This window comes from Cheilinus undulatus, linkage group 20 (genome assembly GCF_018320785.1).
Source record: "Cheilinus undulatus linkage group 20, ASM1832078v1, whole genome shotgun sequence".
Classification (NCBI taxonomy): domain Eukaryota; kingdom Metazoa; phylum Chordata; class Actinopteri; order Labriformes; family Labridae; genus Cheilinus; species Cheilinus undulatus.
In genome coordinates this window covers 474359-486858 of record NC_054884.1, presented here as the reverse complement: position 1 = coordinate 486858, position 12500 = coordinate 474359, and the positions used below count along the sequence as shown (strand labels likewise).

At 38.9% G+C, this 12500-nt stretch overlaps 1 protein-coding gene across 2 annotated transcripts in view; it reads right to left on the bottom strand.

The window, feature by feature from the left end:
• foxk2a (forkhead box K2a) overlaps window positions 1-11989 on the bottom strand; it is a 38264-nt gene extending 26275 nt beyond the window's left edge. For both annotated transcript variants that reach the window (XM_041815965.1, XM_041815966.1), the window contains exon 1: window positions 11522-11989. In XM_041815965.1, the coding sequence (XP_041671899.1) occupies window positions 11522-11817 (296 nt within the window). In that variant the 5' untranslated portion in view covers window positions 11818-11989. The remainder of the gene's footprint in view (window positions 1-11521) is intronic.
• Window positions 11990-12500: the final 511 nt, after the last annotated feature.

Here is a 12500-nt window from a genome sequence, read left to right as displayed (position 1 = left end):
TGAATTAGTCTGTCAGAAACCTTCCTCATTATGTCTTTATCTGCTCAAACCCATCTGTGCTCCAGACACCAATTTCTTCACAGTACAATGATCACGCTTAAGCTTTCCTGAAATACGTAATGTTTTCATTCCTTGTCCAAGGCATGTAATATTTCTTTGAGATGAAATGTGTGTCAGTTTACCAGTTTAATACATTTAGCAGAGACGTAATGCGCTACACCAGTGTGAGGCGGGCCTCCCCTGGGGGGTGCCACAGAACTTCAGGGGAGTTTTGGAACCATAAAGCAGAAAAAAAGGTGATTTCTTTGCTAACTTCTGCTGTGCATGGAGCTAAATGGATAGACTTATATAGGGATTAAAGCAAAAAAAAAAAATCTTTTGACTGAAATTTTTTTTGACATCAAATCATATTACCTGACCATTAACCCACCATGATGCCACACATGTAAGAGCCTTTTTTCTGCCTATCAGTCACTTCCCAAAGGTTTTCATGTAAAAAAGGAGTACACTGTGTACATGCTCTTAGCCCAAGGGCATTTACACAGTATACTGTTCTCTAATAAAGTATTCAAGTTGTTAAAGACTTTCACCTACACTATTAAGATTCTCAAGACCAATAGCATTTTAAAGGAAGAGGGCGATTTTGAATAGTTTTTCTGTTAGTTTGCTTTCATGTAATTTCAATGTTTTCAATCTATTAAACAAAACACTTTTTACAAGACTTACCTCAGATATAATGTAGTCATACAAATATTCAACCATCCCCATAACTTTTCAGTGCAAGATTTTTACTTTACTTTGAACAGCCATATCAAATGCTGTAAAACCAAATGCCTCAAGTGACACCTGTTTCTGGGGTCTTTCTGAATGGGCTACAGCGGGGTTCCCCAATTAGTTTTTCCTGGGGGCCAAAATTTTTCTAGGACAGAAAGCCGAGGGCTAAACAGGATTTCTTGGATGTTCACGCACACACACCCACATATATACATACAGTGCTTAACAAATGTATTAGACCACCTGTCATATCTGTCTCAGAGACCATCCAGCATCATGAAGTACTTTAATGAGGACTCTTTCATTTTCAGTCAGCTCTCCACGTTTTACCATTTTGAACAGGAATGAGGAATTTCAAACTGAATTCACCCAAATTTGAGCCGGCTCACTGGGCTTCTCAGAGAAGTCAGAAATGAATCAAGCATAACATTCAACCACTAAAACTCATTTTTCTGTTCAGGAATGACAGTAAATAACTATAATTTGACATTTTAATCAAGAAATATTAATGTGCTTTACTATTTTTTCAGTTTTTTTGTAAATCAGTAAATCTGAAAATTCATGGATAACAATAATAATTCTATTTTAGCATTAAAAATATCATTTGGGTTAAACATATTGGTGTATTAACCATTGCAGAAACATCAAAAATGATTTTGGTAATTACCAATGCTGTTAATTTAGGGCAGCTGTGGCATAAACCTTACTTTGGTTAGGGTTAGGGTGGTCTAATAAATTTGTTGAGCACTGTATATTTAATAGGGGTGTGGTGAGATCTCGTGCCATGAGATCTCGCAAGATCAAAACATCACGAGATGTCTCGTCAGGGTGAAAATCATCTCGCGTGATCAATATTGCCCAGAGACCAGGAGCAGCAGCTCTCCTGACAGAAAACAAACAGAAGAATCAATAGAGTACTCGACTACAAAAAGAACCTATTACTGCAGCCCTAGTTCAGACCTAAAATTTCAGTCCTTAAAACACACTTTAAAGTTAAAGGAGTGAAGAAGAATGTCTGATCTGAAATAATTGTACAAGCCTGCTGAGTATATTTGTCTTTCTGTGAATGAATTAATGGTTATTATCCTGTCCTTACACTGACGCGTAGAGATGACTCCTGCCCGGCAACAGGTGGACTGAGGGGTCTAAGAGAGGCCGGGAGAGGAGGACTAAGATTCAAACTCACTCAGTTTAAATATGGAAGTCCACCATGACCATTATGTAACCCTTCATGACTAACATGTCTACTTTAGTATTAATGGGGTATATTTGGACCAGCTGCTGATGGTTTAAATTAATTTATCACCTGGACCGGTGACAACATGGACATTTTCTCCTGAATGCAGAGGAATTAGAGACAGGATAGGACAGCACCAGTTCATTGAGAGAATGTGGCGCTAATATGGCAGAAGAACAGGCTGTGAATAAGCTGAAGAGAGTAAACATTCCTACAGGTAACATGAGGCCAAGCTGACACTGAGCCAGATTAAATTAAATACAACTCTAACCCAAGCTTCAAGACCCAACAAACACTTAGAATACCGAGGTAGACTAGGTCGCTGCAGACCAGAAACACCAAAAATCACCAGTAATCCTTTGTGACTCTCTGTGCAACACAAAAACAGCAGACGTCTCTCTGTATGTAAACATACAGCAGCATTAGCTCAGGAACATAAATATACGCAGTGCCTAAAGTGTAAGTAAACCCTAGCACAGAGCTAACTCTGCCCCCTTCAGGAAATTCCAAAATGCAAAAAAAGCGGGTAGTCTGGTAGACAGGAGAACAGGTATGACTCTATCCTTGATCCAAAGACTGAGGGCGTTTTCGAATTCGCCTACTATACTAGCAGTGCGTACTGATTTGCCCAATATGTAGTATGCAGTGTGCCAGAAATACCCAGATGACGTACTGATTCGGGAAAATTTCACAGTATGCATCGGACCAGTCTGCTTCGCCTACTGTTACCCACAATGCAAAGCGCCGGGTCAGAGTTCGTAATGGCGGAGAGCAGTGAAACTTACACCGGAGGGGCTGACGGTTACAAATGGAAGTGCCATTACTTTTTATCTTTACCTTTTTAACATGTACTATAGCGAAATAAGTTGTAATAAGGTCACTGTGGTTTTTGTTTTGTTGTGACAGATTGTAACGGCTGGAAAGGTGCTGTCAAGCGTGTCCTTTCACTGCACTATACATGCTAAACTAAAAACAACGGCTATAAAAATCCTGAAAAATCAAATAAAAACACTTCCCAGATTTTTTCTGAATCTAAATGGATGGAAAACACTGTAGCGTCGTTTGCAATTGACCAGGGTACGACGTACTTCTGTATACCGGAAACCAGCTAAACCGGGCCAAGCATACTACACAATAACGTCTGACTGGCAGTCATACTGCATACTACTGCCAAACGCAGTACGCAATACATGCTACATACTGCCTACTGGTATGCAGTAGGCCAACTGAAAACGGCCTGTGACTTAGAAAGCTACCGCCACATAAGCCAAAACTATTTTACAACGCACATGTCTTTGAGATCATTTAAGCCGAAATGCAGATTTTTATCAAAGGGTTTCCTCCAGGATTTTTTTGAAACTGTGGGGGAAGGCTTTGACAGCCTGGAGATATGATTTGAATGAAACACTCTTATAGTGGGATTCTGCTTTTATTACGTCCTCTTGCAATTATTTCATCCCAGAGGAGCCACAGGTAAGCCTCAGCCTCTTGAAGTTATTCATATTATGATAACTTGCAAACATTTATCACTGACGTATTCAACAAGCTAACTTTAGTTTGTTCATGCTTGTTGTCAGACTGACCCGCACTCACGGACGGACACACAAACTATCTCTCCTCTCTGTCACACATACACAGACGCACACCCAACTGCTCATTTAGACATTGGACATTTAGAACACAAAGTAAATCAAATATAATCGGTTAGATGAATGCCTGACAGTCCATCGCTGTTTTTTTTAATCCAGTCTCGTATCGTAACAGAATCGGAACTTAACTTCTGCCGGAGTTTTTACGACAATGAGCATTTTTTAGATCGCTAGCGTCTCATCTCCATCATGAGACGCGGTTGATGAAGAATATATCTACTTAAGTTTACTGCTAATCATCGCATGATAATCAGAGAAGTGCTAAACTAGGCGAAAGTAAAGTTTACCAGCCGTACGTGTGTGATGACAGACGGGAGGTTGAGACTCCAGTGTTGGTTGTTGAAAATTAAGTTACTTGAAGAGCAGTGTCACATTTCATGATTACAATTTCAAACTCTTATTATGGTATGTAAATGTGTGCAAATAGAGACTATATGTTTATATGGATCCATTCATACAATACTATTTATATTGTTAACATCTGCAAAAACAGATCATAATTCTGAAGGCATGGTGGCTTTTATTGAGGCCTGGTGATGCACCACGATCAATTACATGCAGACTATATATATATATATATATATATATATATATATATATATATAGTCCACAGGAGTCCTCACATTTTAGTCTAGTTTTAGTCCACAGGAGTCCTCACATTTTAGTCTAGTTTTAGTCCACAGGAGTCCTCACATTTTGGTCTATAAAAGTCCACAGGAGTCCTCACATTTTGGTCTATAAAAGTCCACAGGAGTCCTCACATTTTAGTCTAGTTTTAGTCCATAAAGTCCTCACATTTTATTCTACTTTTAGTCCATAAAAGTCCTAACATTTAGTGAATAAATATGTGATGATTTTGACTGTATTGAAAATTTAATATGAAAAAAGAAAAAAAAATGGTGAAGTAGAATTCTTGGCCAACTATTCTAAAAAACTGACACTTGAATGTGTACATTACATGAAAAGTGAGATCTCTCCTGCATAGAATCATAGTAAGTAGGTGTTCTGACACATATTTCAGGTTAGAGAAACCCTGCATCCCCTGCAATACACAAACTGCAAATGACAGTTCAATCTAAACTTTTATGATAGCTCAGCCTCAGTACTCACCCATGGAGTACAGCAAAAGTCTTTAAGCCAGTTTCAGACTGCACACCTGAGATGCAGGTGTCACAGTTTTATTTCTGTTGTTTTCAGGTAAACTAGTCAGAGCTTTCAGGGTGCTCACGTGAGCGCCACCCCTCAGATTCTAGAAAAAAGAGGGCTCACCATTTTTTTTTCTGCATGCCAGATGTACTTCTTGGCCAAAAGACAGGAAAGAGCCATAATTATCCTTTATGTACGTCCACATTGGTAGAATGTTGGCAATCATTTTCTCAGTGACGCAGAAAAACCCAGATTAAAATATGTCTGTGTAACAAAGTTTACAATGAGTGAAGCTGTCTGTTTCCACACTGGGCTACCATAGTGTCACAGGAAAGATAAACACAGTAGAAGCAAACTTCCAGTTTGTGCTTTTCAAAGTAAAAGCCAAGTTCAGCATTTGGATAAACTCCCTCTGATTGTTCAGAATACTTTTATTTTGGATTCTTCCCAGCACAGTTTTGCTAAACACTGACCCAAGTCACTTGTCAGGAGTTTTACTGAGATTAAACCAATGAAGAAAGACAGCAGGGAGCAAACCTAGGTGTCTGGTATGAAGGACGTGGCGGTATGCGCTGCCAGTCTAAAAGCAGCCTTTACTCTCATGCTGGACATGTGTGCATTCTCCTGACATCTCTCGTCTACAGACGCTCAGGGCTGCACTCCACTGCGCAGTGGCCAGAAACGCAACCGCTGGGTTACGGTGAGGGCACGTGCCATTTGTCAGAGCATTACCATGCCACATGACAGTGTGTGTGAAATTTGAGGCTGATTTAGTAGTACTGTAACCTGGCACGCCAGATGGATGTGTGAAACACACATCCATCTGGTAAACCTCTCATAGACGGCGTTTGGGAAAGGGCAGAGCCTTTGAAAAAAAAACTCAGAGTGTGACTGGATGACATTCTGTCTGTCACATCTTTACGGGCCAATCAGAGCAACAAAACACGTGACATAGTCGCTATCAAGGAGTAACTCCATAGAGAACTGCATAACGTGAACCATGGCGACTGTAGACATGTCAGTACGCCAGTGTTAATTTTGGCAGCTACTTGTAATTTTAAGTCTTAGTTTTAGTCTTTAAATGAAATGCATTTTAGTTTTAGTCCCAAAACATTTTAATCAAGTTTTAGTCCATAAAAGTCCTCACATTTTAGTCTTTACTTTTAGTCCAAAAATTTATTTTCTTATCTAAATCTGGTACCAAATCATGGTAGTGTGTTCTCTGCACTCTGCCAAACCTGGGGTCCCTGCTGTCTACAGCTGAGAAGAAGAATAGATACAGATGAATCGTTTTTGACAGATTTACTCACAGTGGAGAAATATCACAGATTTTGAATATCTGATAAAAACTACATTACATTTTAGTCTAGCTTAGTCATCTTGAAGAAAACTAAACTTAGTTTCTGTCAGCTTCAGTCATCACAGATCTATTTTTGTTAGTCTTAGTCTAGTTTTTGTCATGGAAAAAAGGCTGTTGACAAACATTTTTAGTCATAGTTTTAGTCGATGAAATAAACACTGCAGTACACAACTTCTGTCATTTTTTGAAAAGAAAACAACTCATTTTGTTCTTTGTTCTTCTTTTAACGAAGAAATGTCATCAAGTTCTGATAAAACTGGCGCTTTAGCAGCATCCACGCTAATCTTCTGCCATTATTGCACCGGCCTCTTGTTGCTGCTTGCTTACATCACGACCCCCCCGCACCCAAAAGTACTGCCCCTCGTTTGGTCCTGTCACTTTCTAACCAGGCCCAAACAGTTCAGATGGGAGCTTTGCAAGATGGATTCACCAGAGACAAAACACGGAAACGGGCGTATCCATCTGCTTTGTGAGGTTAGTAGTATTTTAGGTAAATGTAAATTAAACATCAGCAATGTGTTTGGGTGACTTAAAGGAAAGGAAATGTAGGTATTATTAAAGAATAAATAAATAAGACTGTCTGGAGGTGAGATTTGTTTGTTCTCTTAGTGATAAAAGTATTATGTTTTATTATCAAAAATCACAGGCAAAATCCTACACCTTGTCAAAATAGCATAAATAAACTGACAACATTTAGAAAGAGAGCAGAAACAGCAGACTCCTCACCAGTTCCATGAACTCCCTCTCTCTCAGTAAAATAATAAGATTTAACAAGTTTCTGTATTCTTTTAACCACTGATTAAACGTGGTCGTCATGACACTCACGGTATGTAAGAAAAGTTTGAAGACCTCAATACGAGCAAATATTGTCAAAGTTTCTGTATAATTTAGTGCACATTTGTTTGCCTCAAAAACAAGATTTTCCCAACAACGGGAGTCCACAGCTTTTATTTTGTTGCTGTGCTTTTAGAAGTGCTGCACAATTAATCTAATTGCAGTCTCATTGTCAGGTTGTGTGATTATATAATGGCATAAAAGGCTGCAGTTAGTGACGCACGATATCATTGGCATGACATTGGTGTCAGCGGATACACACAGATATGAACATTTTCTGCTGATATTTACAATGAATATTTTGTCCCTAAAAATCTGCCTATTTCAGCAATAAATCTCTGCCTAATAAGTTCGTACTGTTTTAGGCTGTACCTACAGACTAGAGCTGAACAACTTAGGAAAATATTCTAATTTTGATTTTTTTACTCAATACTGTGATTGTGATTGAATATGCAATTATTTTCTTAATTTCCTCATCCCATGTATTTTCCCAGAAAAGCAAGCAATAATAATTGATTCTACATTATAACTGACACAATATTAGATTAAACTAGGGCTGGACAATTTTCAGAAAATATTTCATTGTGGTGATTTAGACTTATTTTGCAAATTGAATATGACCTGTTGTATTAAAGGGAGTGATCATTTCAATAAAATGTTCATATTTAATAAGAAAAACATACAAAAATGAGGAAAATTGATTTTTTTGTACATTATTCTCAAAATATGCCACTAAAATGATTGATTTGTAATGGCTAACGTCTCTGCTGCAAAAAACTTTTAAAAAGGTAAATTTAATTTCATTTGGGGTTAATTGCCCAGCCCTACAACAGACCTATATCAGCTTAAGTCTTCTTCATTCATCATCATTCCTCAAACTTCACTGAGTTTTACAGAATGAAATGTGTTTATTCATCGGGTTAAACTAGGGGTGGGTAAAAATACTGATTAATCGATGCATCCCAATATTTCCTCCCCCAATTCAATATCGATTCAGCAAATCCTCTGAATCGATTCACCTCCTGGCCAGTGGGGGTCGCTGTGCGTGTGATACGCGTTGTATGGACGGAGGCCGCACTCAACCAAACAACAACATACCATAACCATGTTATGTGAGGTTTATCACAATTTCCAAGAGGACAGAAATATTATTTAAGTTTACATGCACTTTACTTTTTCAGTGTTTATACAGAACTGGCATGTTTTTTACTTTTGTACTCCTTATGCACAAATAAGTTATTATAGTGCAGATTTTTATTTTCAGATGTTTTATTGCTCAAAAATGTGAGGTGACTTATCAAATATGTTTACATGGGCATGAAAATAATTATTTAAATTGTCAACAGGTTATTTTTGTATTTCTACTTCTAACTGAATCGACATTGAAGCATTTAAATCGATATCGATTAGAATCGATATCGAATCACAACCTAAAGAATCGAAATCAAATTGAATCGTGAGGTTCTTAACAATGCCCAGCCCTAGGTTAAACTGTGTGTTTTAAGGACTGAAGTTTTACGTCTGCATTTAAATATCGATTTCAGCTAAAAATGTTTGTAAAAATGGGCAGATCAGAGAAAATCCAACAAAGTGCATCCCGGTTATTATTGTATTAAGTAATACTTGAAATTTTATCTGACCAAAAACACCTGCAAAAAGGCCGGTTTCTAATAGTCCCACTATTGAACTCTAGTGCAGTCCCTTAATTTTCAAAACAAAACGTCAGGTTTCACACATTTTTATGCAGCTTCATATAATTTTGGGGTGAAAAATGATCACTTCAAAACCATCATGATTAGCGTTACTTTCCTCAACCCTTAGAGCTCCCACGGATCCGTGCTGCAGGCACATCCCTTTACTGATCTCTTGGTATCGTTTGAACTGTAGGTCGTAGACACTAGTGATGCATGATAAGTGTGTTTTTGAACCGATACGATAACCAATAATTTCCTACTCCTGATGGCCGATAACCGATAAGAACCGATTTTTTTTTTCAATTGCTGTTTTAAAAAAATAAGTTTATTGGATGTGTTTATGCACATCTGGGGTAAGAAAGGGTTAATATATGGTGAGCAAAGATATTTATAACTAATTCTAACTAAAATCACTCGTGTTTACATCAAAAACAATTCTGACTTTATAGTTAAACATTTGTGTACCAAAGTACAACATACACAAACAACTGACAAAAGTTTCTCCCCTTTGACCTTGAAATAAATTTATGTATCTTGACAAGTGTTGAAATCTGACATTTTAATCATCTAAACAAGGATTCAGCTGACTCATGTCAACTCAGACATAAAACCAAATGATAACAGGCTGTCATATTTAACAAATGAAGATGTTTTTTGGGGGTCTCTTTTTTGTTTTTGCTGCTTATGTCAGAATTAAAAAGCTGATGTTTTACATAAAGATTAAAAATATGCTCTAGCATAAGTCCTATCAGAAACAGGTTAAAAATGTAAAGTCCACCGTGGTCTGTGGCTAAACTTCTGTTCCTAAGCACATCAAACAGAGCAGGCAGGGATACGTCTATGAAAGTAGCGATGGATCAGGAGACTGTCAGACGGATTTTGTCATTATTAGCATTGCCTTTTGGCTCTGACAAACTTTCTGCAGTCTCCAGTGCCTGCTCAGTCAGCGGTCTGCCTGGTATTGGCCGCTGGCTAGGTCCTAATGCCCACAGCTAACGCTGGTTTAACGTCGTTAGGATGATTACTTTTAGGTGACTTAAAAGATGTTAAAAGATGTTAAAACTTAAGGACTGTTTTTCACTCTTCAGGATCTTTCGGGGCAAATTTTGCGAACACTGTCATGTTATCTTCCCCGTAAATACTGAATAACTCCTCCAGTACTGCGGTGCTGTTAGCCGCTATTAACCTCTTAGCATTGAGGCTGCTTCCTCTTCTTCTCTGGTGCTTAACAGCGGGTCATGTACTGCAGCGCCACCTACTGTTTCAGAATGTGTAGTCTCATGAGAAAGAGAGCAAACGCCTTTATTATCGGTGGATTTTATCGGTTAGTATTTTATTATCGGGATAATTAAAATATGTAAAATATATGCGATATCGGCCGATAATTTATCGTACCGCTAATTATCATGCATCCCTTGTAGACAATTGTTTTTTTATCTGAAAGCTCTCCGTTGTGCCTTTCTGATCATGTTCTCCATACATTCGTAACTCTTACAGGACATTTTCCAGTGAGCCCTGATCTTGGCTGACTTTCTGGGGTCTCTGAGGACGGTGTTGTCGTATAACTTTTAAACCATAAGTCATAGACACTTTCCTCTGAACGCTGACTTTCTCGCTGTTCGTTTGCTGTCCTTGATGTCTCCGCAGCCCCAAAGGACGCCGTTCTAGCGAGCCCAGAACTTTGGTGACTTTTCAGGGTCTTTACAGATTGAATCCACATGGTTAAATCTGATAAGCGTCTTTTTATCCAGTTTTAATCCATTTTCGATCACTTACTTTGGCTTTTTGCCCAGGGCATCGCCATGTTGTTTACCGCAATACATTGTGGGAGTTGCAGTCGACCAGTTGTGTCTCTACTGCTTAGAGAAATGGCACAAATGAATCTAACTGCAAAAAAGCGCATGGACTTTTCTTTGTAAATTTGTAGATATTTTGAAAACTGTTAGTCATAAATTCTTTATTTTGCCACTGTTTTGTCCCAAAGAGACTGGAGAACAAGTCTGTGCAAAGAAAAGGCTTGGTCACTAATGTTTTCTGTGTGTTATAAATAAAAATCTCTGAGTTTCAAATTCCAATTTGTTATTTTCTTTTGTCTTTAGAGTCCTACAACTTTTTTAAAAATTCAAGTGACATTACTGTGCTAGATATATTCTTAAAGCCCAGGTTGTCCTAAAAAAAATGAAGTTTAGAGCTTGAATGTGCACCACAGGGTTGATGTTTTATAAACTTTTTGAGACAAAAAGAAACAGCTGTGAGCTCTAAGGTTGGTATCATTTCTGGATATCATAATCGGAAATAGCAGTGTTGTCCAGTGTAACTCAATCACACATTATTACCAAATCATAAAGCACAATCATGTATTATTTATTTTACTACAATAAAAACATAGATTATCACTCTAGTATTGTGACAACCATTTATTTCTTTACAGAAATTATATATCGTGATATGTATCGGGAAACGCAAATGCAGAGATGCGATTTTTGGACCATGCCGAATAAATACAGCTGCTTTGACAAAAACAAACCTCTATTTACTGACTGCATATGTGCCGAATTAACCAGGTATCCGAGTTATAAACATGTAGGGGTCATTGGTGAGGGGCATGTTTTGTTTTTTGATAATATATCCACGTTTATCTAAAGCTGCTGTTTTCATATGGGGGTTTGGTGTGACGCTGTGGCCATCCACCATGGCAGCATGCTCCAGACCTGCTGCTGCTGACAACACGTGCTACACCGCTGCGGGACAACAAAACAACAACAACACATGCTCACACAAAAACGCCGAGTTCATGCTTCAGATAAGCTCTACAACTCAAACTTACATTCGTGGGAGCTGGAGAGGTGGAGCCCCTCTTCTCTGGAACACCCCATCCACGAAAACCCCGTTTTTTCCCAGGCAGCGCAGATAGAAGTCCCCCGTGCCCGTGCTGTCCTCTCCTGCCGTGAAAATCTCGAGGTGTCGCCGGGAGATGAAGCTTGAATGTCCCATGCTCACATCCACGGAGCCCTGAGAGGAGTTCCGTCCGATGGTCACCGACCTTTTCTTCATCAGATACTCGAATTCTCGGCCCTCCAGCCGGGCTACAGCCGACCCCGACATCCCGCTAACCACCGCCATCTTCTGAACTCTTTAGTGCGGATTTGGAGATGAGCGTTAGTCGGTGATATAATCCTGATTGTTGGGGATTGAAGAGGGGGGGGTTGATTTTGGTAATAACGGGGGATCCAATTGTACACCGTGGAGAATTTGGCTAGGAACGTGCCAGACCGGGGACACAGCGGCTCCGACCCACCGCCGCGAAGAAGAGGAAAAAAAAGAGGGAGCTCCACCAATCAGGAGCGGCCAAACGGGCGGAAGTGCCAAGACTGATAGTTTTGTTATCCAATAGAAAGGCAGCTTTAGTAGGCAGATGTTTGGTGTTTACCAATGACAACAATAATAAAAATAGCCGTAGAAAAACAAGGTTGGTTTCACCGCAGGCTGACACGCAGATGGACGGAGAGATTTCAAGTCTGGAGCAGGATTTACGGAGCGGAGGGGAAGAGTCACATCTGGAGTAAAAAGCAGTTACATGGAGGAAAAACTTGACAATAGGCCGATGATTATTTTAGGTGAAATAATGTATTTTTTTCCTCTGAATTTTATACACACACACACACACACACACACACACATATATATATAAGAATTTAGACAGCCTTTAATTACCAGGACTGCCCCTGTTCAATGGCACAGAAATTTCCCAGCATTTAAAAATATTCTGTCTGCTTCTGCCCAGTGTTTTTGTCTTATTGTTGCCT